Source organism: Chanodichthys erythropterus, chromosome 6, assembly GCF_024489055.1.
Source record: "Chanodichthys erythropterus isolate Z2021 chromosome 6, ASM2448905v1, whole genome shotgun sequence".
Taxonomy (NCBI): Eukaryota; Metazoa; Chordata; class Actinopteri; order Cypriniformes; family Xenocyprididae; genus Chanodichthys; species Chanodichthys erythropterus.
This window is the reverse complement of record NC_090226.1, coordinates 19,992,755-20,007,559: the sequence shown is the minus strand read 5'-3', so window position 1 is coordinate 20,007,559 and position 14,805 is coordinate 19,992,755. Positions and strand designations below refer to the sequence as shown.

At 37.7% G+C, this 14,805-nt stretch overlaps 1 protein-coding gene across 5 annotated transcripts in view; it reads left to right on the top strand.

Moving 5' to 3' along the window:
* Positions 1-14,553, top strand: part of ect2 (epithelial cell transforming 2) — a 43,110-nt gene extending 28,557 nt beyond the window's left edge. For 3 of the 5 annotated variants that reach the window (XM_067387365.1, XM_067387368.1, XM_067387367.1), the window contains 5 exons: positions 432-570; positions 1,772-1,926; positions 2,526-2,633; positions 2,804-2,944; positions 13,719-14,552. In XM_067387365.1, the coding sequence (XP_067243466.1) occupies positions 432-570; positions 1,772-1,926; positions 2,526-2,633; positions 2,804-2,944; positions 13,719-13,808 (633 nt within the window). In that variant the 3' untranslated portion in view covers positions 13,809-14,552. Of the gene's footprint in view, positions 1-431; positions 571-1,771; positions 1,927-2,525; positions 2,634-2,803; positions 2,945-13,718 lie in introns of all 5 variants that reach the window. The other 2 variants (XM_067387364.1, XM_067387369.1) reach the window with 2 other exon arrangements.
* Positions 14,554-14,805: the final 252 nt, after the last annotated feature.

The window sequence follows — 14,805 nt, the reverse complement described above, 5'->3', positions numbered from 1 at the left end:
GTGCAATCTGTGCTTGCTGACTCGACTCTCTGGCCTGTTTCTCCAATTAGTGAGGGGATGCGTCTAAGCACTGTGGAGGGGTTTGGTTGTGTGTGCGGGGATGGGGCTGTGGTCCTCTTCGCCCAATACTACTGTAGCTCTGGCCTGGTAATGAGTGCAGGGAGAAGGGAAGACTCTGAGTGATCAATTATTCATTTTAGGAAGTCCTCTGTATGCATATCTGCCACCCCAATCTGCATTACACATTTCGGCTCCTCTAAAGCACCTGAAGGACTCCCCACTGTTCCAGAAGAGAACACTTTACATTCCTTGCATTATGAAGAAAGCTGCATGTATTAAGCGTTTAATATATATATATATATAATATATATATGTGTGTGTGTGTGTGTGTGTGTGTGTGCTTTTTTTTCCTTATGTGTCTTCATATTCAGATCGCCAGGAAGAGACACAAGGTGATAACCACGTTCCGGAGTCCGTTGGGTCAGACACGGCCACCCGCCCAGCTCAAACACATAGCCCTGATGCCCCTGTCCCAGATCAGAAGAGTCCTTGACATCCAAGACACAGAGGGTGAGGGGACCACCTGGCATTCTGCATCCTACCAAGTGCACTCGTGCATATTTTAGTTTTCTGTGTTCTGAATTAGCACCCTGGAGAGGGAGGTTAAGTCTGGTATGTGTAAAGTGTGTCAATTCACTGTAGAGCTGGTTGATGTCGTTAAAAATTAATTGTATTTTGGTCTAAAACATCTTCCAAAGGACACTAAAACCTTCATCTTTACTTTCACAAACATAGCAATACATAAAATAGATTTATTAAAACATTTCATGAACATTTTAGGTGAGGATGTAAACAAACATTGAATAAGAGTTTTGATTTGATTCTTTGAAACCAGTTTAAAAAAATGAATTAAACTTACCAGCTCTTTTGTTTTTGTATAAAGCAGACACGCTATTAAAACATGTCTTGACACTTTTATGCCAAACAAGGAAATGGAAGGATCACAAAACTAATCTAATTCTGTGGTGTTTAGGAAATTCAATGGCCATAAAACGCACATAAAATATTTGCAGTATTCACAGCATTAATTTATATTGCCAACAGAATCATTGAGAATATATTGTGAATATTCAATAGATCACCCAGCCCTACTTTACTGTATTTTGATGAGCTAAAGACAAAGTAAGGCCATAATTTTACACTGTAATAGCACATTATTGATGATAAAATCAAATTTCTGAGTTTCAAATCTGTGCGTCCACAAGAGCAGCTCCTCGTACCGGAACCCATTTCATGTTTCAAATGAACTAATTTCCCAGTAGTCCACTTGGTATGGTCCCGTCAATGAATAAAATGAACTCCTGCCCTACATTGATTCCTACTGAATATTGTTTCACCTGGAAAGACAACACATTAAAGATGTTAAATGTGTTGTAAATGTTGTTTTAACCAATCAACATAAAAAAATAATCCTACATTTCTAATTTTAGACAGGGTTGGTGCATTTCGTTAACATGGAAGTAATTACATGTAGTAATTGGCATTTTTAAATGCTTTACAAAGAAAAGTTACTTTTATTTCATTTGATTTATGTTTTTTTGCACACAAAAAAATGTAAGTGATGATTTACAGCCAGCTTAAAATCTGATAGGATAATTGATCAGAAACATGATTTGAAGAAGGGTCTCGTATCATCCTGAAGGATCATACCACCCAGCCTTAGTTCTAGATCACGTCCCAGATCTAACATTTTTGCGTGTTTCTCTCTTAGATTGTCAGAATGCCTTTGCCCTGGTGGTACGTCCTCCTACAGAACAGGAGAATTTGTTATTCAGTTTCCAGTTGACAGCCGAAGACACCCTCAAATCTGCCTGGCTCAAAACTCTCTGTCGACAAGTGGCCAACACGATTTGTCGAGCTGATGCGGTGAGTGGACACGCACACATATAGAAACATGGCCATTTCCTCCTCAGATCATCCCCCTCAGGCCTGGAACAGAACTCAATTATTTATTTTATTAGCTCTGCTTTCTTTTATTGTAGCTATAAATTAGGAGGTTTGTGTGGGCCTTTTGGTGTTGGCTAATCCTATTAGATGCTCCTGTGTGGTTAAACTGGGAGGCAGATTAATGTAATTAAGAGTGAAATTGTACTTGAACTTTACACTTCAGACACAGACATCTTTATCTTCATGCTGCAGAAACGCAGGTCCCGCCCAGGCCGTCCACCACGGCACATGTAATTGGTGCAGGCGGACAGATGCATGTATTTCCCTTTATAATTAAACATCCAGACCAAACCCTGCGGCTAAGTACAGTTTGATCTGGCCTGCAGTTCTCCCATCGACCATGAGGTGGCGACCTATCCACACGTCACTGCGTGAAATGCGGCCTCATTCACTCTCTGCTCCTCTGAATATCAAGAAGCCCCAGCTGTTTGGAAAGCTGAACAGTGATGCTTCTCTTTGCATTTTGACAGGCCAGCAGTACTGCTGTGTATTTATTTAATTTTCCATGTCTTAAACAGGAAGATCTCATTCAGAGCACTGATCCTGACTCCGTCCAAGTAAGCACAAAGGACATGGACAGCACGCTCAGCCGAGCATCCAGGGCCATCAAAAAGACGTCAAAAAAGGTAGAGAGAGGAACCTGAATCTATTGAAAACAATGACATGACACGCATGCAGATTTGGTCTTGCTGTCAATGTTCTGCATGCTTTCTTGAGAATGGCATCATAAAGTAACTATTCTTAACCCAGTGCCTCGTAGAAAACACAGACTAATTGTGCAATTTTGTGTGCTTAGGTCACAAGAGCATTTTCTTTCACTAAAACGCCCAAGCGTGTGCTTCAGAGGGCATTTATGGCCAACGGTACCCCAGATGAGAGGAGTCCTGGCCCAGATGCCGATCACATGGGGCGAATGTCCAGCAGCTCCACTCTGGCTGTGAGTCCACACATACACTCTTTCTCTTTCTTTCTTTTTCTTCCCACAAATCTATTGAAGTAACATACAAATGAAAGACGTACAACCGGGTCGATGATACATCAATAACGCACTCACTTTAAAGGCCTATTCACACCATCCTTTTACTGTGTTCAGAAAAAAATGCACAACAGCATGATGCATCTATAGTATGTGCTCCTTGAAGGCTAATTCACTCTAAGGGTGTACTCACACTAGGCACGGTTGCCTTGAACCGAGCCCGAGCGCGATTTGTCCCCACTCCCCCTCTGGCCTGCACTCACATTGCACTTAACGTTCCGAGCCGGAGCACGCTTACCTTATATATGATGCAACTTTTTGAATGGAAGAAAACAGGAAGAAATGCACTTTCGCTAAGATGCTGCCTAATATATATTATAATTTATGCCACGCAACAATTTTCACTTGCACGTATCATTTTGAATTTTTTTTTTTTTTTTTACATATATTCATGTCTCATAACAGGCCAATTCTCATCACACAAACAAGTTGGATGTTGGATTTGAACAATAACTGTCATGTTCACACTGCCCCAACAGACACCAACAAACACTGATTGAACATGTTCACTCGAGTGAAAACAAACCCCGACCAATGCCAACAGACTCTTTCAGGGGTAACAAACTGTTCCAACAAAACCCAACAAATGCGTTTGTCTGTGTGATGTGAATTGGCCTATACAGTCATATTGCTAATTTTAGTCTCATTTTCCACCATTGAAACTTTATAATATGACTTGGCAATTCAGTTGGATTGAATTTCCCTCTCAGAAGATTTACAGTTTGCATTGGTCGTTCCTGCTTTTCTTTCTTTCAGGCAGGGCTCCAGACTGCTACCAAATGATTGCATTTTACGACCTTTTTTTTGCCGCTGCGACTAAATTTGTTTTTAGAGGTTGTGCTGGTGCGACCACCACGTTGCCCGTCTGATAAGCGCGGACCGTTTATCAGTTTGGACCGATATTAGCAGCGCAGCGCGAGCTCTGAACAGGTTTATTTGCGGGCCAATCACGCAACAGCACTGGGAGATCTCTCAGAGAGAAAATGTTTGAATAAACTGTAGTATTAAAGGTGCCATAGAATAGAAAATTGAATTTACCTTGGCATAGTTGAATAACAAGAGTTAAGTACATGGAAATGACATACAGTGAGTCTCAAACACCATTGTTTCCTCCTTATGTAAATCTCATTTGTTTAAAAGACCTCTGAAGAACAGGCAAATCTCTACATAACACCGACTGTTACGTAACAGTCGGGATCATTAATATGTACGCCCCCAATATTTGCTTATGCCAGCCCATGTTCAAGGCATTAGACACGCCAGTATTAACGTCTGGATCTGTTCACAGCTGAATCATCAGACTAGGTAAGCAAGCAAAGACAATAGCGAAAAATGGCAGATGGAGCAATAATAACTGACATGATCCATAATAACATGATATTTTTAGTGATATTTGTAAATTGTCTTTCTAAATGTTTTGTTAGCATGTTGCTAATGTACTGTTAAATGTGGTTAAAGTTACCATCGTTTCTTACTGTATTCATGGAGACTAGAGCTGTCGTTATTTTCATTATTAAACACTTGCAGTCTGTATAATTCATAAACACAACTTCATTCTTTATAAATCTCTCCAACAGTGTAATGTTAGCTTTAGCCTGTTAGCCATGGAGCACAGCCTCAAACTCATTCAGAATCAAATGTAAACATCCAAATAAATACTATACTCACATGATCCGATCCATGCATGCAGTATGCATGACGAACACTTTGTAAAGATCCATTTTGAGGGTTATATTAGCTGTGTGAACTTTGTTTATGCAATGATAGAGTTGAGAGCTCGAAGGCGGGGAGTGCAAGCAATTAAAGGGGCAGCAGCCTGAATCGGCGCATTTCTAATGATGCCCCAAAATAGGCAGTTAATAAAAGTAATTAAAAAAAAATCTGTGGGGTATTCAGGGGACACCTTAGACTTATATTACATCTTGTAAAAAAACGTTCGATGGCACCTTTAATAACATCGCTGCAAGATCTAGTGAGAAGCATTCAAATTCTGGGCAGAATTCTCTGTTGAAAACCATAGATATCAGATCAAACATCTGACATGGAAACCAGGAGAAACATCGTGCCTTGAACAAACAAGTTACAGAGGGTTTTTCAGTCCATAAATCACCAAAATTTTCCATGGATTTATAGTAGTGCTAACTGCAGACATTCTCACACACATATCTGTGAGTTTGATCTCATCACGTAGTAGTACATTAATAGAGTCATAAGCCGCATTACCTGGGTTGATTCATTCAATAGTATTCGTGTGTATATTATTCCTGTGAAATTGATGTAGGGTATGACAATCTGAACAGAAGTTGTCAAAGGAGACCATTAAAAATGCATGTTGGAAACGGTAAATGCATTTTGGCTGACAACTTATGATTGAATCACAGAAAACGCACTTAACAGCCTGGAACCGGGGCTTCTCTCTCACACACTTGATTTCCGCCATATTGCATATAATTTGCGGGTGTCAGACAGCCGTTATCAATATGTGGGAGACTCCCATAACTTCCAGGAGAGGTGGGATGTCTGTAACTGTAACCATGGTATTGTGGCAGAAAGACACATTTTTTACATTATTCATTTCAGGATTCCGGCAACTTTTTGAGAGTGAAATTCAAGCACTTTTTTCAGTTCTTCACACTTTTAAGCATCTCAAAGCTCTAAATATGATCCAATTTAAGTGCTTTTATTGTGATGACCAAAGAAATAAAAAATATTTAAATTTTCCCTTTAAAAATTAGGCCTTTACATGTTACTTTTGTTAATCTGCTTTACTGTCAAATCAGCATTTTTAAGAAAATAAGCATGTATTATTAGTTACTACACTTGTTAATGGAATGGTTCAATCCAAAATGAACATGATCCCATAATTTACTCACCCTCAAGCCATCCTAGCTACATATGACTTTATTCTTTCAGCCGAACACAATTGGAGCTCCTCTTCTCATATATCAAAATCCTCTGACATTTTTCTTTAAAACTTCTCCGTTTAGACTTCTAATTTATGACACTCATTTTGCTCTATCCTCTGCACTCCTCATTCGTCAGTTCTCACCTAAGCTTACGCTAATATGTCGGTTTTTACGTAGTACATGGCATTTAATTGTGTTCAAGTTTTTGAAACTCCAAAAAGCACATTACAAAGCTGAGAAGAGCCAGGATATTATTAAAAATAACTCAGTTTGTGTTCAGCTGGAAGAATAAAGTCATATACGAGGGTGATAAATTGAGGGTGAGTCAATTAAGGGATAATTTTTTTCTTTAATGCAAAGGAATAGCAATTTTATTACCTTTTACGTTTGATTAAAAATCCCCCCCCCCAACCCCCAGCTCTACCAGATCAGGTGCTGGTGCCACCATCTCTAGAACATTGTGGCACCGTTGCTACTGCTCTCAAATGTTAGTCTGGAGCCCTGATCATTCTTTGAAAATGGATATTTTTACCTTTTTCATTAAGGTGATTCATGCACTGCTAAATATTTGAGAAATCCCTGCGTTCGTAACAAGATCAGGCTCAAATTTTTCACTTCCTCTTTCAATTTTAAAGTGAGTGATTGTGAGGACATGCGATTCAGCGGCGGAGCCTGATGAGGTTAATGCGGTCTGTCTCTTTCTCTCCATCTCCCTCTTCCCTCCATGTGAGTGTAGATGTCTCGTTCAGCCTCTACGTTCAGTCTGAGCGGCTCTATTAAAAGCGCAGTGGTTCAGCGGTCTAACTCTCTGGACCATGCCCCGCGGCCTAGAGTCCCGGTGTGTGTCCGCACTCCGTGCAGTCCAGAGAGAGCTGATGAACCAGCAGCTCCCGAAAGCCAGCTCCGACCATCCATCCTGTCCCTCCCAGCGGCTCAGCCCGTAGCTCAGTGCCGAGAGCTGCTGGCGCCCCCAAAGCCGCAGCACAGATTCCCTGGGTCCCCGCGGCGGGAGACCCTCCTGTAGGACTCTTAAATGTGAGCACAGCAGTTCTGCCTCTTTGACTCACTGTGACTTACTAACTCGTAGTGTATCTGGGGATGGTGTCAACACTAACTTACTAGCACACGGATGGGCTATGGTGGCACTCATTTATTATAAATGATCAGAGGACTTGTTTAGAGGGATCACTTAAAAATGGAAATTGTCATTTATTCCCCCTCACCCTCTATGACTGAGTTTGAGTAAGTTATTTTAATGGTGAGAAATGTACTTTTTTCCATAATGAGTGAATGGGAGTCCAGATTGGCAACAAATGACAATTAAAGCTCCATAACTGTAACTTAACAGAAATTTTAATTATTGTTAGCTTGTCCTCACCTCTGAAGTAGCTGTCATCTCATTATGATTGACGAATACACATCACATGATCAATGATAATTAGCCATCATACCAATATCATGGCTTTAAATTTGATGTGTTGCATTACCTTAAAGGGTTAGTTCACCCAAAAATGAAAATTCTGTCATTTATTACTCACCCTCATGTCGTTCCACACCTGTAAAACCTTCGTTAATCTTCAGAACACACATTAAGATATTTTAGTTGAAATCTGATAGCTCCGTGAGGCATGCATAGGGAACAATGACATTTCCTCTCTCAAGATCCATAAAGGTACTAAAAACATATTTAAATCAGTTCATGTGAGTACAGTGGTTCAATATTAATATATATAGGTATGGCCGATTTCAAAACAATGCTTCAGGAAGCATCGGAGCACAATGAATCAGTGTGTCGAATCTGCTGTTAGGAGCGCCAAAGTCACATGATTTCAGCCGTTGGCAGTTTGGCACGCGATCTGAATCATGATTCGATACACTGATTCATTTATGCTCCGATGCTAAATGAAGCAGTGTTTTGAAATCGGCCATCACTAAATAAGTCGTTATTTTGTTTTTTTGGCGCACCAAAAATATTTTCGTCGCTTTATAATATTAATATTGAACCACTGTACTCACATGAACTGATTTAAATATGTTTTTAGTACCTTTATGGATCTTGAGAGAGGAAGTGTCCATTGCTCCCTATGAAGGCCTCACGGAGCCATTGGATTTTAACAAAAATATTTAAAATTTGTGTTCTGAAGATTAACGAAGTTCTTACAAGTGTGGAACGACATGAGGGTGAGTAATAAATGACAGAATTTTCATTTTTGGGTGAACTAACCCTTTAAGTCTTATTTGTGTACTTTTATAGCGTTAATATTTTGAATTGGGTTTTTATATTTTCAGTTTTATGAATTGTATTAATAATAAATACATTTAATATAAATTAATTTTAATATTTTTTTTTTTCTTATCAATTTTAGTACTTCAGCTTATTTATACATAATAGCTTATTACATAACTTCATAAATTTGTCTTTTTCTAGCCTAAAACTGTTCTTCAGAAGATTTGAAATGCATCATAAAATTCATATGAAACACGCACACAAAAAAGGTCCCCATCCACTTTTTATTTCTTGGTAAAGAAATTCTGCTAAAACATATTTTGTGTTCTTTAACACAGACCTCAGATCATTTATGATGGGTGAAATATGAGAGCAGCTCACAGAGTTGCTTTTATAGTTCCATGATTCCATGAGTATAATGGCGGTTCTCATATAAAGATGTAATTGTTACTGTGGCGTACGATGTAAATTTTCTTTTTTCCATAAATCTCATATTTTTTTTAGTGATACTGTTACGAGATCACATTGGCATGATCTATGGGCGTGAAAGCTGTAAAGTGGCTGATGACCATGATTTAATCTCCTCCTATTTCTAATTTAAACCCATAAAGTATCATCTGTATACTGGAGTGTGCGTGCATGTTTCTTTGAGCACACTCAAGGCAATTCATCAAATGGCTTTTCTTTTTTCCCCTTCATTGCCATCGGCCACCTTTTATTGATCCTGAGGCCTCCGATGGCAGTGCAAGGCCACCTTAATTCTTATTAAGCAATGCTAAGTAATAGGATTATTCGTGTGCGTGTGTGAAAGCAGCCTGGTGCTTGTTACATCTGTGGGCTCATTAAGAGTAAAGCAAAATAAATTGGGTTTGTGGTTTTCTAACCTCTTTTTCACCCTCACATATCTGTTTAAAGAAGAGAAAATGGCATTATCCTCTGCATGTAGGTTATTCCTTTGGGTAACACTGTTGGTTCTGAAGGGTGAACACTTAACTAGGGTCAACCGTGTGCATTCTTACCTCAGCGAGCTTGTAAAGCCAATATCATTAACACGGATTTCTCCTCTCGCCTCTTCTCACCCCTCTTGAATAAACTCTTACAAAAACCTGTGAACCTCTGGCTTCTGCTAGAACACTTAAAAAAGGCATAACACTGGCATATATTTAATGTTTAGTTCCTAATGTACATTTATTTCCTATCCTCAGTTGATGAAGGTGAGCTGTTGTAGGATTCAGTAGGGCTGGGCGGTGTGATGGTGAATATACTGTGAACTGTTAATCTCATCAACAAAATTACAGATAAAAATGTTATTTGACAAGGAGTTTTGATAATGAATACTAGATGACAATTATACTGTTAATTAAATATATATTATTGATGAAAATCTAAAAATATATACAATTGGTGAAAATCTAATGTACCTTAAAGCTCTATATAATATGTATGTCAAGCCAAAATGTATTCACACACCTTGAACATTTCATTCATTATTAGTTTATTTACTGTAGTTTAAAAAATAAATGGTAATAAAATATGACAAGATCTCAGAGTTAAACTGTCAGAAAAAAATAATCTTATGTCAGATAATACTTAAGCAAAACATGGTCAGGTCAAAGTGTCTGAATAATTTTTGGTCCCAAATTTTTTCAGTTTTACTGGTAGTCCACTGTATGAATAATTTTTAGGTATAATATATCACAGTATACTTTATTTTGCTATCCTTACATGAATTATAGTTGCCTGCACCCACTATATATATCTAGTGTCTGAATAATTTTTGGTTTGACTGTATATATGTGCACACACATAATAGAGAGGGAGAGAGAGACCTTATTTGTATATTTTTATTTATATTTTGTATACTTTAATGGTTCTATATTTTTTAAATGGTTAGTTCACCCAAAAATGAAAATTGTCATCTACACACCTTCATGCCATTCCAAACCTGTAAGAATTTCGTTAATTTTCAGAACACAAATGAAGATATTTTTTAATAAAATCTGAGAGATTTCTGTCCCTCCATTGACTAAGCAACTACCACTTTTACAATCTTTTTATGAACTTTTTGAAGTGTCAAACATTGATCGAGAACATAAACAGAAGCTCAACCGAACCTGCTTGATGCAGGAGAACAAACCTTTTTTTTTCTTCTTGCAGAAGCTCAAACGTGCTGCGTAGCACACAAAAATGAACCTCGTTGGTTCTCAAATGAGAAAAAAAAGCATGCTTGAGCTTCCATTGCTTCAACTGATGTGTGCATTGATGAATGTTTATGTGAAATAAAAGCCTGAATTCAATCGGTTCATCATATGAAGTGATTCTCTTAAGAAAAAAAAAACCGCTCAATTCATATGAGTTTTATAATCTCTTTATGAACTTTTTGAAATGTCAAAGTAGACTGTCAATGGAGGGACAGAAATCTCTTAGATTTCATTAAAAAATATATTCATTTGTGATCTGAAGATGAAAAGTCTTAAGGTGATGATACACGTGGCAACTTTTTGAGCAATTCTGCTGGGCAGTGTTGCCGTCAACGGGCAACCTGGTGAGACACCGGGCAACGGACAGTTGGCAGCAACCAATCAGAGAGGAGCAAATCTATTGCCAACCCAATAAATACATTGTTATTATTACTTGTTAGGCACTTTTTCAACTTTTCAAATATTTTCTTTGTTTTTATTGAATATAAATGCTTTTCAGATCTGATTTGTGATAGGAAAAGGAAGAAGAGCGAGTTTGGCAAAAGATGGATTCGAACCTGTGTTGATCATGTCAAAAGCTACTTTCACGTGCCATATGCCCTACAGCCTACACCACTACAGACATTAAACAGAATGCGTCTTTTTATTATTTAACTGAAAACATTTGATGGCTAAATTACAGCTTACGCACATTAAATTGGACACCTGTTGGTATTTTAAGCATTAAATTAAATTCGCTGCTTTTGGTTGACACATGACAACATACCAGTGTAAAAAGATATGTTCACGCTACTTTTCTTCACTCCAATGCCTCTGAGAGGCCACCATCTTGTTTGAATTTTTTTCTGAAATCTCCAAGCCGGTCATGTGATAGCTGCTTGCATCTCAAAAAAATGGCCACAACCGATCTAAAGTGTCCAGATAGAAATTTGTTGCTCATTCTCAATAGGAAAGTGCCCAAGCAACATTGCTCTGCAACATTCCTCAAAAAGTTGCCCTGTGTATAATCACCTTTACGGGTTTGAAATGACATGAGGGTGAGTAAATGATAACAGAATTTTCATTTTTGGGTGAACTAACCCTCTAACATTTTGCCCGTTATAATTTGATTTTTTTTTTTTTTTTTTTTTTTTTTTTTTTCATCAGCATATGTTTGATGCCAAATTATATGCCAATTTAAAACGGACTAAACTGAATGACAAAATATTGAATATAACTAAATTTAAAGGACTTGATTTTTCATCAAAAGGCAGTTAAAGTAACACTGAATCTGTGTGACTGTGGAAATGTCAACACTGCAGAGCTTGACAGAGTATTTTAGAATTCAGTTAATGTGTAAATTCAATATAACATTTAAAGGGATAGTTCACCCAAAAATGAAAATTTGATGTTTATCTGCTTACCCCCAGTGCATCCAAGATGTAGGTGACTTTTTTTTCTTCAGTCGAACGCAAATTATGATTTTTAACTGCAACCGCTGCCGTCTGTCATTCAAATAATAGCAGTAGATGGGAACTTCAACTATAACAGTAAATAAAACTTGCTTAGACAAATCAAAATTAAAACCTGCGGCTCGTGACGACACATTAATGTCCTAAGACACGAAACGATCGGTTTGTGCGAGAAACCGAACATTATTTATATAATTTTTACCTCTAATACACCACTATGTCCAACTTCGTTCAGCTTCCTATTAGTGAGGTCAAAAAACGCGTTGTGATGACAGAAGTGATGTCTCGCCCATATACTTCAATGAGCGCGAGACATCACTTCCGTTGTCAGAGCGCGATCAGACCTCACTAACCGGAAGTTGAACGGAGTTGGACATAGTGGTTTATTAGAGGTAAAAAATTATATAAATACTGTTCGGTTTCTCGCACAAACCGATCGTTTCGTGTCTTAGGACATCAATGTGTCGTCACGAGCCGCTGGGTTTAATTTGGATTTGTCTATGACAGTTTTTTAGACTCTTATTGTTCAAGTTCCCAATCACTGCTATTATTTGACTGACAGACGGCAGCGGTTGCAGTTAAAAATCATAATTTGCGTTCGACTGAAGAAAAAAAGTCCACTACATCTTGGATGCCCTGGGGGTAAGCAGATAAACATCAAATTTTCATTTTTGGGTGAACTATCCCTTTAATCTCTTTCAATTCTTGTTCAAAGCTACTACACTACAACATTTTTGATTGTGGCTCATCTAATCAGAATTTAGGGTCAGATTTATCGGTTTGTATAATGTTAGTTTAACTGTTTTTAGTCTTCTGGGGGATTTTTTAACTCGCGTTACATAATGCGAAATCATTTTTATGCTAATGCCAGATTTACATTATTAATTTCATTCGATTTTCTCTTTTTGCAACTTGAATGCAAACCAAAAGCTTATTCATAATAAATGTGGATTTGGATTATCTAATATAGGCATTAGTAAATGGGTATTTATTGTACGAGCTATTTCAAAGCGCTCCTATTAAGCTTTTTCGAATTTTACCTTTCATGCAGTGCATAATATAGCAGTTTGTGAATGTAAAAGATCTGCCAAGTTTTCAAAGTGCACATCACATAGTTAGTATCCTAAAATGAATCGGTTCTTAACTGCCAGAACGAGTCATCAGGAATTCCAGTCTCACGTCTGGTTACAAACCTATGTAACAAATTATAAAATATTGGCTGCCCGCAAACAACGTCGTCTTTGACCTGCTCTCAAACACTGTAGGTCTAGCTAAGGCCTGGAAGAGTTTGATTTGTGTTGTCGACATGTCGAGAAGACGCTGTTTTCTGCGGTTTCTTTCGTTTCCGACACGCATTGTAAGCTTTAGACGAATCGCAACAGACTGGGCCATCTGACCAACCAGAGCAGAGTAGGCTCGTGGTTTTTAGAGGCTGAATCTTCGAATGAACCATTTTCGGATGTTTTGAGAAATTAGGTGAAAATTTAACTTTTATTTTATTTTTTATTTTTTTTTACCTTGGATGCATGTGCACCTAAGGAAAAACTCCAAAACAAAATGAGGAAACTAAAATAACACTTTAACTATCATTGTAAAACGATAGTGTGATTATAAAATCTTTTTTTTTTTTTTTCATACCGCCCACTCCTTCTTTTTTTTTTTTTTTTAGTACCCTAAAAGCCTTGCAGCTCACTCAAACCCTTCATTGAATCTTTAACAAGCACTCCTGAGTATAAAAATGCACCAAAGGTTAACACATCCACCACGTACAATTCAGCACTCTTGAGTCTTAAACCAATTACAGACAGGAATGGAAATAACTCAGAATAACACTGAAACGATCCTTTCATCGCTATAATAAATTTTTTCTTTTCCGTTTTCTTTTTCCAGGCTGGTCATTCCCCATCCATGATCAACCTTTCCTCTGCCTTTGAGAGGAAGTACCATACCTTCAGCAGATCCACAACTCACCTGATCTGAACTTTGCATCCTGCACTCTACAGTATTGTAGTTAATTCCACACTATGGTACCACGTCCGCCCAGCGCCTCTGGCCCATGCCCCCCACCTGGGTTTAATTTACAGGTCCAAAACCCACCAAATGAAGGAACGACTTGTTGATGGCGATGTCTGGGCACATTTAATTAACAGAGACATTTATATGACACGTTTTTATTTTATTAGGGTAGAGATTTCACACAATTATTAACCACTGAAAGTATTTCTTAATGTTTTATGAGATAATCTAAACTAATCTAGTTTTCAGCTTTTATAAAGCTATAGTCATCTGGTCATTGCATTTAAGAGGAAATGCACTGAGCTACCACAGTAATGCAGCCTTGTACTTTTAGAAGTGATTTTTATCGTTGATTCAGGGGTATTGGTTTCTGAAAGTCAAAAGAGTCATTGCGGTCAGCCTGCCATATTTATTCTACGGAATTACTTCTATAAATGTTTATGTAAATCCTTCTTTCTGTCTCTATTTATGTGTAAATATTGTATTTTTCCACTTGTGATCGTCATACTAATAACAGTTTGTCTCTAACTTTTTGGAGTCTCTGCACTTACATCAGCACTAACATTTACTTCATGTGTAAATCAAAATTCACTTTTGTCTGTAAATGGGATTCATATGTCCTTGCCTACTGCAGATTTGTTTGGAGTGGGCTTGTTTTATGTTATTGGTTTGACTACTTTTGAAGGTGACTTCATTTATTCTTTATCAATAAAAGAAGCATAAAGCCTTCGTCGTGTTTTTGTGTCTGTTTTGAAACGTTTAAAAAACATTTTTATGAATAATGTTTGAAATGGGATGATCTCAAATGAAAATGTTACATTGCAATCCATTTTCCTGTCTTGCACTGTAAACTGAGGCACAAAGTTTACTTCCATTTTATTTGTTTCGATCAGTCTGATGGACTGTGCATAATGTAATTTTTGTCATTGGCACAAATCACTCTTCAGTTCTTTGAAAGACT